This window comes from Peromyscus eremicus, chromosome 8b (genome assembly GCF_949786415.1).
Source record: "Peromyscus eremicus chromosome 8b, PerEre_H2_v1, whole genome shotgun sequence".
NCBI classification, from domain to species: domain Eukaryota; kingdom Metazoa; phylum Chordata; class Mammalia; order Rodentia; family Cricetidae; genus Peromyscus; species Peromyscus eremicus.
Genome location: NC_081424.1, coordinates 48,416,103 through 48,429,544, shown reverse-complemented (window position 1 = coordinate 48,429,544; position 13,442 = coordinate 48,416,103). Strand labels below are relative to the sequence as shown.

The window sequence follows — 13,442 nt, the reverse complement described above, 5'->3', positions numbered from 1 at the left end:
AAAAAGAACAGGGAAGAAAAGCCCAAAGATGTAGGGATGGATGGTAGAGAAAAGATCTAATCCAGCAATCTTCTAATGCAGTGGTTTTCAACCTGTGGGATGAGACCCCTTCAAGGGTCACATATCAGATATCCTGCGTATCAGATATTTACCTTACAATTCATAACACTAGCAAAATTATAGTTAGAAAGTAGCAATGAAATAATTTTACGGTTGGTGGTCAGCACAACATGAAGAACTGTATTAAAGGGTCACAGTGTTAGGAAGGTTGAGAACTACTATTCTAAAGGAAGGGAAGGGAGAAGATAGCTGATAAAAAAAATTGTAAATTTAATAGAGTGGGACAGGCATGGTGCCACATGTCTTTAATTCCAGCACTCTGGAGGCAGAGGCAGATGGATCTCTGAGAGTTTAAGGCCAGCCTGAACTACACAGTCAGTTCCAGGGCAGCCAGGGCTACATAGTGAGATCCTGTCTCCCTGTCTCTCTCTGTGTCTGTCTATCTGTCTGTCTCTATCTCCCTCTCCCTCTCTCTCTCTCTCTCTCTCTCTCTCACACACACACACACACACACACACACACACACACACACACAACACACACACAAGATAGCTCAGTGGGGGGCTGGAGAGATGGCTCAGCAGTTAAGAGCACTGGCTGCTCTTCTAGTGGACCCAGGTTCAATTTCCCAGCACCCACATGGCCGCTCAAGCCTGTCTGTAACTCCAGTTCCAGGGGATTCCATAACCTCACAGAGACATACATGCAGGCAAAACACCAATGCACATTAAAAAAAAATACATAAATAAATAAATTAAAAAAAAAAAGATAGCTCAGTGGTAGAGCCTTATGGACAGGAACTTGCGCTGCTACCATGATGGACTGTATGCCGTTAACTGTGAGCTTACCACCACCACAACCACCACCAATAAACAACACCACCTCTCCTCCCTTCACATAAGGGATAATATTCATGGGGAAACCTTCCACAGAAGAAGGGCCACTGCTTATCTACCTTCCAGACACAACATCACGCCCCTCTATTAATGTTTACTCTTCATTCATGGCTTCAAAATCTAATCATTAAAATTTTTTATTAGTCTTGTGTGTGTGTGCTATGTACAGATGGATACATGAGAGCTGCCATGCATGTGTAGGGGTCAGGGGGCAGTTCTGTGGAGTGGGCTCCTTCCTTCCACCTTTACATGGGTTCTGGGGATTAAGCGCAGATCACAGCTGAACTGTGGAGCTAGCCCTCGGCTGTCCCTTTTGACACATTAAATTCCTGTGCTGCTTATGGAGAATCAGTGCAGGGAGCTGAGTCCACGGCTTCCTGCCTAAAGCATGTGCTATATATACAACGGAGTGACGCCCTAACACCTGCAGAATTATCTGCCTTAGATCTGTCCAACTAGACAGGAAGAGGAAAAGCTTAAAAGGCCAATTGCTAGAAGCAACAGTGACTAGGGGGGGTACATTTTCTTGCTCCCTAAAAGTCCATGCAGCAATATAAGCAGTTGTAGAAGAGGCCTTTCCCTCACTGCATACAGTAACTACTCAGGACAGCTCTCAGCCATCCCACCACAGTGAAGACAAAGGCTGTTCACACGGCAAGCTCAGGGGTCCAAACAATGCTCGCTCAGACTGGGGCTCTGCTGGGAATGACAGCGGAGTCTCCCCAGGATCCAGATTAGGGTGTTCACTAGAAGAGCCAAGTTAATAGCAACAGGCACCTTCATACTATCCCAGCTAGCAACCCACCGTCTCCCATCTTACGATACTGCAAAGGCCAGGGAGGAGGAGACTATAATCCCCCCAAGGGTCCAGATGGCCATCTGTAATACCATCTCATAAGCTATGTGTAGGGGCCACAGCTTTTTCACATCTACCAATAGTATAAGCAACATCATACTCTCTAACGGACATGTTCACTTAAGCTTACTGATTGATGCTCCCTGCAATTGGCCTCTGAACCCGTTCAATGTGCACGTGGATATAGGATGCATGGATATTCAGCCAGACTTAGAGCAAAAAAATATTTCGGGGGGGGGGGGGCGGGGGGACTCCATGTGAACTGAGCTTGTACCAACCTCTTTTTTTCATTGTCACTCCTGAATGACAGTATGACATGTAACAACTATATACTATACTATACTATATAACTATATACAACTATATACTATATATAGTATATTAGGTGGTGAAAGCACTCTGTGGGTGTTTAAAATGCAGTGGCATAGGTTGTTTAAATAAAAAAAAAGCCGGGCGGTGGTGGCGCACGCCTTTAATCCCAGCACTTGGAAGGCAGAGGCAGGCGAATCATTGTGAGTTCAAGGCCAGCCTGGTCTACAGAGCGAGATCCAGGAAAGGCGCAAATCTACACAGAGAAACCCTGTCTCGAAAAACCAAAAAAAAATAAAAAAATAAAAAAATAAAAAATAAATAAATAAATTTTTTTTTTTCTGATGGACACATTTTGTAGGAAGATCTTGGAACCAATTCCCCACAGATGCCAAGAGACGTCCGTACTTAGAAGACTGAAATAAAAGTATTTTACATACACATACACACACACACACACACACACATACACACACACACCTTAAAAGTAAAAGCAACCTCCTATACCTCATGAAATGTTAATATTTTTATCTTAATGTAGCTGTTCAGTTTTGGTGACACCATTTTTTAAAACAACAACTAAAAAAAAAGTGCACCACCACAAAAACTACAACATTCAATTTTCAGGTTTAGAATACCCAGTGCTCTCTGTCCCCAGGCACAGCTTACTGTGTGTGACATCTGGAACTGTTTAACTTTCCCCCACGATCTCCTGGAATTTTTCCAGGAATTCTCTGCATTCTGAACCCACCCCTTCTATCAAAACACGCCCAACTCAACTCCGCTTGTTCCAAAGCTCATCAGCTAGGAAACCTCCAGGCAGAAGAACCTGTTTTACTGGGATTAACTCAAGAGATGTAAAACCCAGTACCGGACCATCCAGGTGACATCATTACGGTGCGGCCTTTGGCCACCACGGTGCAAGGGCATGCCCTGAGATAGCATCATCTAAGCCTCGAGAAGGAGATCCTTATGAGATACTCTGCAGCCAGGCTTGGGAAACTTCCTTTTATGATGAGAGGAAGCTCAGGAACCAGGGTTTTCACTACAATTGTTAGGAATAAACAATAGAATTCACAAAGCACCAAGAGTACAGAGTCAACATCAGCAGAGGCCGACCCAGCACCTGAACTTTTTAAACCAGATCAGAACCAACACATCACACCAGCCACGTGCAGGGTACTGTGTCGTGCCCCCCCATGATTTACACAAAAATGTGTTATAAACTGTTTACAATATGCACGAATGCTTCCCTGGTTTAATTTTTTTTTTAATCAAAAATTTTAAATCTCACTGGCTCTTTCCCACTTTTTTATTTAAGGACGGGACTCACTTTGTAGCCCAGGCTAGCCTCGAACTAGAGGTAATTCTTCTGCCTCTGCCTCCCAAGTGCTAGATTACAGGAGTGAGCAACCGTACCTGGATTCCGCAGTGTACTTTGGAGATAAAAAGGACGTTTTTGCTCAATTTAACAAGTAGAAATATTATTAGTTAATCTAAAAATGTGTGAATTAAGGAAACCAGGAAAGACTTATTTTTAATTACGTGCATACGTGGGTGTTAGTGTGTGGGTGTGCGCATCAGTGTAGGTGCCCACAGAGACCAGAAAAGACTGTCAGATCCCCTGGGGCTGAGGTTAAAGTCAGCTGTGAACTGTCTGATGAGGGTGCTGGGACCAGATCTCAGGTCCTTGGCTCTTTCTTAACAGCTGAGAGACACGTTCTCTTAATTCAGAAAGTAGCCCTGGCCAGGTGTGGTGGCATATTCTTTAATCCCAGCACTAGGAGATCTCTGTGAGTTTAAGGCCAGCCTGCCTGGTCTACATATCAAGTTCTAGGCCAGCCAGGGATACATAGAAAGATCGTTAAGGGAAAAAAAATTGAGAAAGATGGTTCAGTAGGCAAAGGAACTCCCTAAACAAGCCTAAGCACCCAAGTGGCTGCATCCTGGGGAAAAAAAAGAGGAAGCAGGAAATTGACAAGGAAAATTGTCTTCCTACAACACACAGCAGTACAGGGATGCACGTGCACACATGCACACACACTAGTAATAAATAAGATGCAAACAAAAAAATGGAAAAGTAGTTCCGGGCTAGCAGAGTGAGTAGAGTGCCCCACCTAGCATGCACAAAGCCCTGATGGCCATTCCCAGCACTGCACAAATGAGGTGTGGTAGCACTGGCCTCTAAGTCCAGCACTGGGAAAGTGACACAGGAGGACCAGAGACATAAGGTATGTAAGGTGATCCTCGGCTACATAGGGAGTTGGAAGCCAGCTTAGCCTAGGTGAGACCCTGTCTTTAATTAAAAAAAAAAGGAGGGGAGGGCGCTGAGGGCTGATTTAGTGGTTAAGAGCACTGGCTGGTCCTAAGTTCAATTCCCAGCAACCACATGGTGGCTCACAACCTTCTATAATTGGATCTGATGCCCTCTTCTGGCGCACAGGTGTACATGCAACTAGAGCACTCAGGTACATAAATAAATAAATCTTTAAATAAAAACGCTGCAGGCAGTCTCGCTGGTGTGCCACCGCTCTGGGCATTAGGGAAGGGACCCTTCATTCCCCACTGTGTCACGTAGAATTATTTTCTAGTTTCTATGCCTAGTTAACGCTGATGAGAGCCAGGAACGGTGATGCCATGTACTGTGAGCAACCCCTCAGATCTAATTCAGGTTGTACTGGCTACACCTCAGGTGTCTGTATGAACTAGAAGAGAGACAATGAACAGGTCTTTAAAATTTCTCCTGCTTTCAGAAATGAAAAAGCATTTCTAAGTAGTTCCTATACACACCCATAAACCCTGTCAGTGATTGAGAAGCGTAAGCGCCGGGCCCCTCCTCAAATGCTACAGAAATCTTCTCTTCCCTCTTATTTAAACAAGCAGCTCCAAGCCTTCACTGCTTTTCAAGATTCTGACCAACTAAAGACGACTGAGAACACACCTTCCTTAATCAGTTACTTCACAGAAAAACAGCAACACAAAGACAGTGAAATTCCCTTTGAAGAAGTCTCCTTGCTCTTAACTTTTCTGCCCCCCCCTTCTCTCTCTCTCTGACAAGGTCTCATGTATCCCAGCCTGGCTTTGAACCCCTGATCTTCCTGTCTTTACTTCCCCAGTGGTAGGCTCGCAGGTCTATGATGCCATGCCTAGCTTTTGCAGTATTTGGGCTCAAACTAATAAAATATTGAATGTGGGGCTGGAGAGATGGCTCAGCAGCTGAGAGCACTGGCTGTTCTTCCAGAGGACCCGGGTTCAATTACCAGCACCCACATGGCAGCTCACAGCTGTCTGTAACTCCAGTTCCAGGGGATCTGACACCCTCACACCAATGCACATAAAATAAAGTTTAAAAAAGTAAAAAAAAAAAAAAAAAATGAATATACAAAACAACACCTTATACATGAAAAATATCAGAAGAATGTGAGATCTGGTAGGTCCCCTTCAAAACATGGTTTCATTCATGTAAAAACTAATGACTTGGGGGCTGGAGAGAAGGCTCAGCAGTTGAGAGAATACACAGCTCTAGCAGAGGCCAGAAGTTCAGATCCCAGCACCCAAGCCAGGCATCTAAAAAAGCACCTGTAACTATAGGTTTTAGGGGATCCAGTATCTCTGGCTTCAGAGTGCAGCTACACTCACATGCATATATCTACACACAGACTGACACAGACACACACACATTATTAAAAAATAAATCTTAAAGAAAATAACTAATGACTTGGGAAAAGAGAATATTATTTATTTTTTTTTAAGTTTCATTTATCTATTAATTTCTAGGTTTCACAAATTTCCACACTGGCCAGTGGTAGAAAGACAAAGTTAGATAGGAGACAGACTACAAAGGCGCTCTTGGTGTAAACAGGCTGAACTATAGGAAGTGAGAGATATTTTTAGCTTTGCTAAACTTTCAAATTCATTTCAAATTCCACAGGGAGACGCAGTTGTGTAGGGAGTAGTTACACGGAGAAACTACTGAAGCCCTAGGAAGTTTATGCCCCACTTTAAGACAACGGATTTGGCAGTGTCCGTTTCAAAGGTTTAAGTCAGAGCCGCTTTTATAAATGTAAGTTAGCAAGTGGAGTTTAGTTTTCCGAGGGGGCGAAAGAGAAAGAAAACATAAACACACAGTCCCCTAAGAAAAGCCCAGCCACAGCACAACTGCCTAAGACTACATACAAACGCATTCTGAAAGCCTGGCGTAGGCAGTCCACTCTTTAGAAGTAGGCATCACATTATGACTTATACAACTAGATTCCTAGAAAACAAACAGAAAAACTAAATTTTATTTATTTATTACTATTACTAACACCTAAATGGTGTTTCTTGCTATAGATTTAGGACCTATGGCTTTATTAATACCAACCACTCAAGCCAAAACTAAAACATTAGTCTGATATACACTTCACCCACCGTTCTTATTAGTAAGCACCAGGAAACCCCAAACACTTGCAATTTCTCAGGCACGGGAACTTTTGAAAATTAGACTAACTAGAATAGGTTATCCACAGCGTATCTGACACTTTTTCAATTCGGCTAGCTGCTGTGGCTCCTCTGACAGCCCCCTTCCCGCTTCCCAGAGGGTAAAGGGTAAAAGGGTCCCTAACCAAATGCATCTTCCCATTAGCGCTTTCCAGGAAGATTTTGTTTTAAATAAAAGTAAGACGTGAGGTTCATCGGTTGCTGTGGGACTATGGACCGCTCTCCTGATGAAAGTGCAGGGAGAGAGAAATGGAAAGCCAATAAAGTTCCAGCCACGGCTCACCGCTGGAGACTCTCCAGTAACTTTTCTCCCCGCCGCCGCCGCCGAGGGAGAACCGAGTCTTACCTGTGATGGTAATGGTTCCCAACATATTTGGTAACAGTCTTTGCCCTCCTACGGCAGCTGGCAAAACCTCCGTCTCCTCCCTGCTAACCCAGGAAGCTGTCGGTGTGTTCAGGAGAAACGAAGTCCCAACCACCCTCAGAGCATCAGGGAGAGCCTCTGGAGCCTTAGGGATGCAGCAGTGAGCTGGGTAGACGCTTCTCCGGGCTAATTATAGGAGGACCCCGCCCTTGCCCTAGACCCCGCCCACGCCCCAGGGCCACGCCCACAGCCCGCCCGCCCACACCTCTGCCCTGACTTGGCGGCACCAACCGGGGAAATCACGTGCCCCATTTTACAGGTCTCTGTGCGTGGTCCACAGCGACCCAGGGAGGGCGTTTTTAAGTCTCCGGGGTGAAGGAGACCCCAAGGATCAGTATTTGATCCAAGCGGTGACTTCATCCCTGGCACCAACTCCTGCATCTCAAACTTTTAAAATTATGGAAAGGCAATAACTGCAGAGATATTGAATTCTCCGATTTTTAACGCCGTGTTCTGGATCCTTCAGCTGGTTTAAAGGCGGATGGGGTGCTGAACGGCATTACCTTTTTAAAGTCTATGGTATTTTAGAGGTTGTCCTCTGTTTCCTACACACCGGCCGGTGTGAAGATCCACACACAGCTCTCCGCAATCGTGTTTCCCAGGCTTTTCGTGAAGGGTTGTTTGTTACAAAGCAAACTGTTTTCAGAACTTACTCAAGACAACTTTTTCAAAAGCAGACATATCTGAGCCTTGGGTCTTTCCCTTTTTGGTGGTAGAAACGAGCTAAACATTTGGCTCAAACCGCACTAATATTTCCCTGCCTCTAACATACAAGCCTGTAGCAAATAAATAAAACAGAAGCCGTATTAAAAATTCAGGCAACCCGTATTTCTTTTTTCCGCTAATCTTGACACTGTTTCTCTACAAAGACACAAGTAATAAATGAGATGGATCTTCTGTTAGGAAAGGTCCTTTAGGTACGCGGAGTTTTTTTTTTTTTTTTTCTTTTCTTCATCTTTTTCCTATTTATCACAGCATGCCTTGCCTGTCTGAGCAAACACCCCCAAATAAAAGGTTTTATTATTGCTCTTTCCTTTAGACCTGAAGGCCTTATTTATGACTGTTTAGGGGCCTGGAGCGAGGATATCAGTGTGAAAAAGAATAGGCAAAGATATGTAACCCGGGGGGCGGGAGCGGGGGGGGGGAAGGAATCGGAGGTGGGGGGGGGAGCTTAAAAAAAAAATCGAATGTTGGAGCCCATCTGTCAGACATGGCAAATGTTGCTCCTTCTTGCCACCAGGGGGCGCGACGCACCATGTTCAGGCTCAGATAGAAGAAAGCCAATTCCTCTTAGGCAATTCCCTACACAGATCAGCTTCCCAGACAACACCCAACCTGGCTGTGAGTCTAGGTAAGCAGGGTCTTATCTTGATTGGTTAAGACCTGGAAGCAGACCTCTGCCCTACGCATGTGGATTAGAAGCGCGTAGAGGCAGCAGCGTCAGTGGTCTGCATTAAATGAGACACTCCCCTAGAGTGTTCCAGGAGCCCTGAAGCACCCAGGGACCCGAGGAGATACTGAATCAAATCACTTCTCAGCACTCGCCACTGAGGACAGCACATGGCTGTCACTGGGCTCTCTGTGGACTCGGGTTTATAGAACTGTATCACCGACACCTTCCCTTCTGAGTCCAAATTCTAATAACAGCCATGCCACTGTGATAGCTAAGGGGAAAACTTCCTAGATACAAAATTCGGACACAAAACGACACCTTTTTAGAAAGGTGAATGTAAGCTCTTGGCTTTCGTGACACAGCGGACAGCATCTCCACATCTGAAATGTGATTCTCAGAGAGGCAGCTAACGCCAGAAGGCAGAGCCATGGATGGTTTGTACACAAGGGGTTGACTCTCCTGGCACCCCCTTCTCTGGGATCTCTACCTCCCTGAGCAATGCAGGCCAGAGTGTATGGTATGGCTGCCCGGCAAGGCCTCTGGATCCGGCCTTAAAAAGAAAAGCCATCAGTCAGGAGAGATGCAGAAGAAAGAATCAGACAGGCGGTCACAGGAAATGCAGGCGACTTTCCTTTGGTATCTCTTCCATTCCACTCATGTTAAATAAGTTTTAGATTCAGATATCACCATTCAAAGCAAAAAAAAAAAAAAGGATAATATACGTCCATCATTTGGTGGATGGTTTGGGGGGTGTGTGTCTTAAATCTGTATGGTTCCACCAACAAATATTTTCCAAGTTCTTGTTCATTTTTTTTATTTTTAAAGGTTTATTTATTTATTACATATGCAGTGTTCTGCCTGCATGTATGCTTGGATGCTAGAGGAGGGCACCAGAGCTCACCGCAGACCATGTGTCAAAGGAGCAAACACAGAAAGATACAAACAAGAGACACAAATGTGGGGCTAGAGAGATGGCTGAGCCATTAAAAGTGTATACTACTCTTGCAGAGGTCCCAAGTTGGGAGTCAGGTTTCCAGCACCCATTTTGGGTGACTTACAACCACCTGTAACTCCAGCTCTAGGGGATCTGATGCCCTCTTCTGGACTCAGAGGGTACCTGCACTCACATGTGCACATACCCACACATGTATACATAATCTGAAAAATAGGGGGCTGTTGACGTGGCTTATGGGTTAAAAGCACTGGCTATTCTTCTAGAGGATCAGGGTTCAATTCCTGAATCTATATGGTGGCTCACGCACATCTGTAACTCCACACCCAGACCCAGACCCAGGGGATCAGACACTATCTTCTGGCCTCCTTGGGCACTTCAGACATATGGTGCACAGACATACACCCCCCCCCTTTTTAAATCAAATTATTTATTTATTTATTTATTTATTTATTTATTTTTAGATTTATTTAATTATTTATTATGTATGCAGAAGAGGGCGCCAGATCTCATTACAGATGGTTGTGAGCCACCATGTAGTTGCTGGGAATTGAACTCAGGACCTCTGGAAGAGCAGCCAGTGTTCTTAACCTCTGAGCCATCTCTCCAGTCCTTTTTTTGTTTTTTTGGAAGGGGGAGTTTCTCTGTGTAGCCTCAGCTGTCTTAGAACTCACTCTGTAGACCTGGCTGGCCTCAAACTCACAGAGATCCACCTGCATCTACCTCCCCAGTGCTAAGATTAAAGGCGGGTGCCGCCGCCGCCACTCAGCACATGCACAGACATACATCAAGGCAAATGCATACACATAAAATGAGAAAATCTCAAAAGAAAAAAAAAATGTAATTTAAAAAAAAAGAAAAATCTTTGAGAGAAATGTTAACAGACTCATGAAAAGATGTTCAACATCATTATCCCTTAGAAATATGCAAATTAAAACCACTTCCCGCCCACCAGGATGCTAATCACCAAACGACAACAATAACAGGGAATGAGGAAACAGGGAGGCTGACTGGAAAATGCCTGGGACTTCCCCAAAGTCTAACACAGTTGCCAGATGACCTGGCAACAGGTGTACACTCAGGAGAAATGAGAACACACATCCACAGGAAAACCTGGACATGACAGTTCATAGGGACCTCGGGGACAAAGTGACAACTTTAGTGTCCATCTTCCAACACAGGACAAACGAGTTCAGTACATCTACGTAAGGAAATAGCAGTGATTAAAAAGAATGAAGTATGTGGCGGCTGGAGGAGCGGCCCCGAGCTTGAGAGCACTGGCTGCTCTTGCAGAGGACCCAGGTTCAATTCTCAGCCCCCATGGGGCAGCTCACAACTGTCTATAACTCCACTTCCAGAGGTCCTGATGACTGGCCCCTGAAGACACTGTTTTGAGACAGGGTCTTACTGTATATATAGCCCAGGTTAGCCTCATGACATATACAAACAGAGCGCACAGATATATGTGCAGGCCGACCACCCATACACGTGTCGTAAAAATTAAAAAGTGGCTAAGGTAGTCAGAACTAGTGGCTTACAGCTATAATCCCAGGATCTAGAAGGCTGAGGCAGGAGGACTGCCATCTTTGAGGCCAGCCTAAGCTACATATCAAATACTAGCCTAGCCAGGGCCACCTAGCAAGACTGTATCTCAACCCCAACCCACCTTCACACACAAAAAGCTAAGATGATAAAACTTATGTATACTTTGTCACAATGGGGAAAACATGACACAGACATAAGACACAGCTAAAGAAAACCACAGTGAGAAGGAGGGAGAAAAAAAAATCACCAATGGAAAAGGGAAATGCTTCCCATAAGCCTATGACTTCCTGAGAAGTCTTGTTCTGGGGACAGGCAGTCCCTGCTAGCACATCAGTTGTGGACCTTGTTGTCCAGGGCACACCCTTCCTTGGGCTGCTGTTTGGGAGCATAGAAAGGTTCCCACTATTCTTTGGGGCATAGGGATAGTCTGGTTGTTGGTTAAGCGGCGGCGCTCGTGGTGGAGGAGAGTGCTGATCGGAAGAATCTCAAGCCATGGTTACCTTTTTAGAGCTTTATTGGGAAAGAGGGGGAGAGACAGAGAGAGAGACAGACAGAGAGACAGAGAGACAGAGAGACAGAGAGAGACAGAGACAGAGAGAGACAGAGAGAGAACAGACGGAAGGAGAGCAGAAAGAGAAGGGGCCGCGGAGAGGACCCGCCCGCTTTTTAGGCTGGTGACATAATTAAGGACAGAATCCTTACATTGGTAAACTAGCATCTTTGGCCTCATTTATACATCACTGTCTGAAAGATCACCCGGGACAATGCACGCAAGGGACCACTGCCAACTGCACAGTACAGGCTGACTTGTCCACTTTTGGAGGGTGGGTGTGTCTTGTTTGTGTGTTCTGAGATAGTGTCTAATGTAGCACAGGCTGGCCTTGAACTCCTTATCTTCCTATCTCTCTCTCCTGAGTGCTGGAATAAGAAGCATGGGCTACTCTACCTGGCTTTTTGTATGTTTTGTTTTGAGACAGGGTCTTACTGTGTATAAATAGCCCAGGTTAGCCTCAAGTCTCAACTTTCCTGCCTTGGCTTCCCCAATGCTGGGATTTCAGGTGTGTGTCCCGATGCCTGGATCTCAACAGTAAACTTTCAATCACTTCTAGATTTCTCATAACACCTAACAGAATGCAAATCCTGGGTAACAGTGGCCGGGCTGTATTGCTTAGTGATCACAGCAGGGGAAAATGTCTGTGCATGGTCAGAGAGCGCACCCAGCACGCACAGCCGCATAAGTACTCAGATTATTTGATCTGAGCTAGTTGATTCCACGGTTGGTTGATTAGATGTGGAATTTGCAGCCCTGGAGGATACACTATATACTGAATATTAGACAGTTTCACTGTGTAGCCCTGGCTGTCCTGGAACTCACTCTGTAGACCAGGCTGGCCTCAAACTCAGGGATCTGCCTGTCCCTGTCTCTCAAGTACTGGGATTAAAAGCTAATAAAGGTTATACTGAGTATTTGTAAGGACACTGACAAGTTTAGCAACAGGCTAGCTGATTCTACAGGGCTCTGCGCATTCAGGTCTCTGCCCCATGCAGCAACAGCACTAGCTAATTGAATTTTATGGTCCAGATGCATTGGACACGTTAATGTAGATATGGCTATTTAAATTTGAAAAATCCAAATAAATAATCTGGAGAGCATGGAAATTGAAAACACTTAAAAAGCATGGGGGAAAATAAGCATTAAAAACTCAATTTGGGGGGCTGGAGAGATGGCTCAGAGGTTAAGAACATCGACTGCTCTTCCAGAGGTCCTGAGTTCAATCCCCAGCAACCACATGGTGGCTCACAACCATCTGTAATGAGATCTGGCACCCTCTCCTGTATACATAATAAATAAATAAATCTTTAAAAAAAAAAAAAAAAAACTCAATTTGAAGGAGGGCTGGAGAGATGGACCAGCAGTTAAGAGTGTATGCTGGCTGGAAGGTGGTGGCGCACACCTTTAATCCCAGCACTCGGGAGGCAGAGGCAGGCGGATCTCTGTGAGTTCGAGGCCAGCCTGGTCTCCAAAGCGAGTTCCAGGAAAGGCGCAAAGTTACACAGAGAAATCCTGTCTTGAAAAACCAGGAAAAAAAAAAAAGAAGAAGAAAGAAAGAAAGAAAGAAAGAAAAAAAAAAAGAGAGAAAACATTGAGAGAACTTTGGGGTTGGGATTTTAGCTCAGTGGTAGAGCACTTGCCTAGCAAGCGCAAGGCCCTGGGTTCGGTCCTCAGCTCAAAAATAAATAAATAAATAAAGAGGGTATGCTGCTCCGACAGAGGACTTGACTCTGGTTGCCACCTTCCACATCAGGCAGTTCACAAACACCTTCGACTCACAGAAATCTACTTGCCTCTGCCTCTTGAGTGCTGGGAATTAAAGGTGTAGTAAGTAAACCAAACTCACCCTTACTTATTCAGAGTAAAACCGGAGAGTAAATGGTATATTTGATGGATTCCCAAATGCTCTATGTGTGGCGTGCGTGTCTTTAAAAATTATTTGCGCCGGGCGGTGGTGGCGCACGCCTTTAATCCC

General features: G+C 45.0%; 1 protein-coding gene across 2 annotated transcripts in view; it reads right to left on the bottom strand.

Moving 5' to 3' along the window:
• Nucleotides 1–13,442, bottom strand: part of Akap12 (A-kinase anchoring protein 12) — a 94,472-nt gene that overhangs the window by 18,809 nt on the left and 62,221 nt on the right. The window contains exon 1 of one of the 2 annotated variants that reach the window (XM_059272785.1): nucleotides 6,947–7,072. The exons of the other annotated variant lie outside the window; for it this stretch is intronic. Coding sequence (XP_059128768.1) covers nucleotides 6,947–6,971 — 25 coding nt within the window. The 5' untranslated portion in view covers nucleotides 6,972–7,072. Of the gene's footprint in view, nucleotides 1–6,946; nucleotides 7,073–13,442 lie in introns of those variants that run through there. 2 annotated transcript variants of the gene reach the window in all.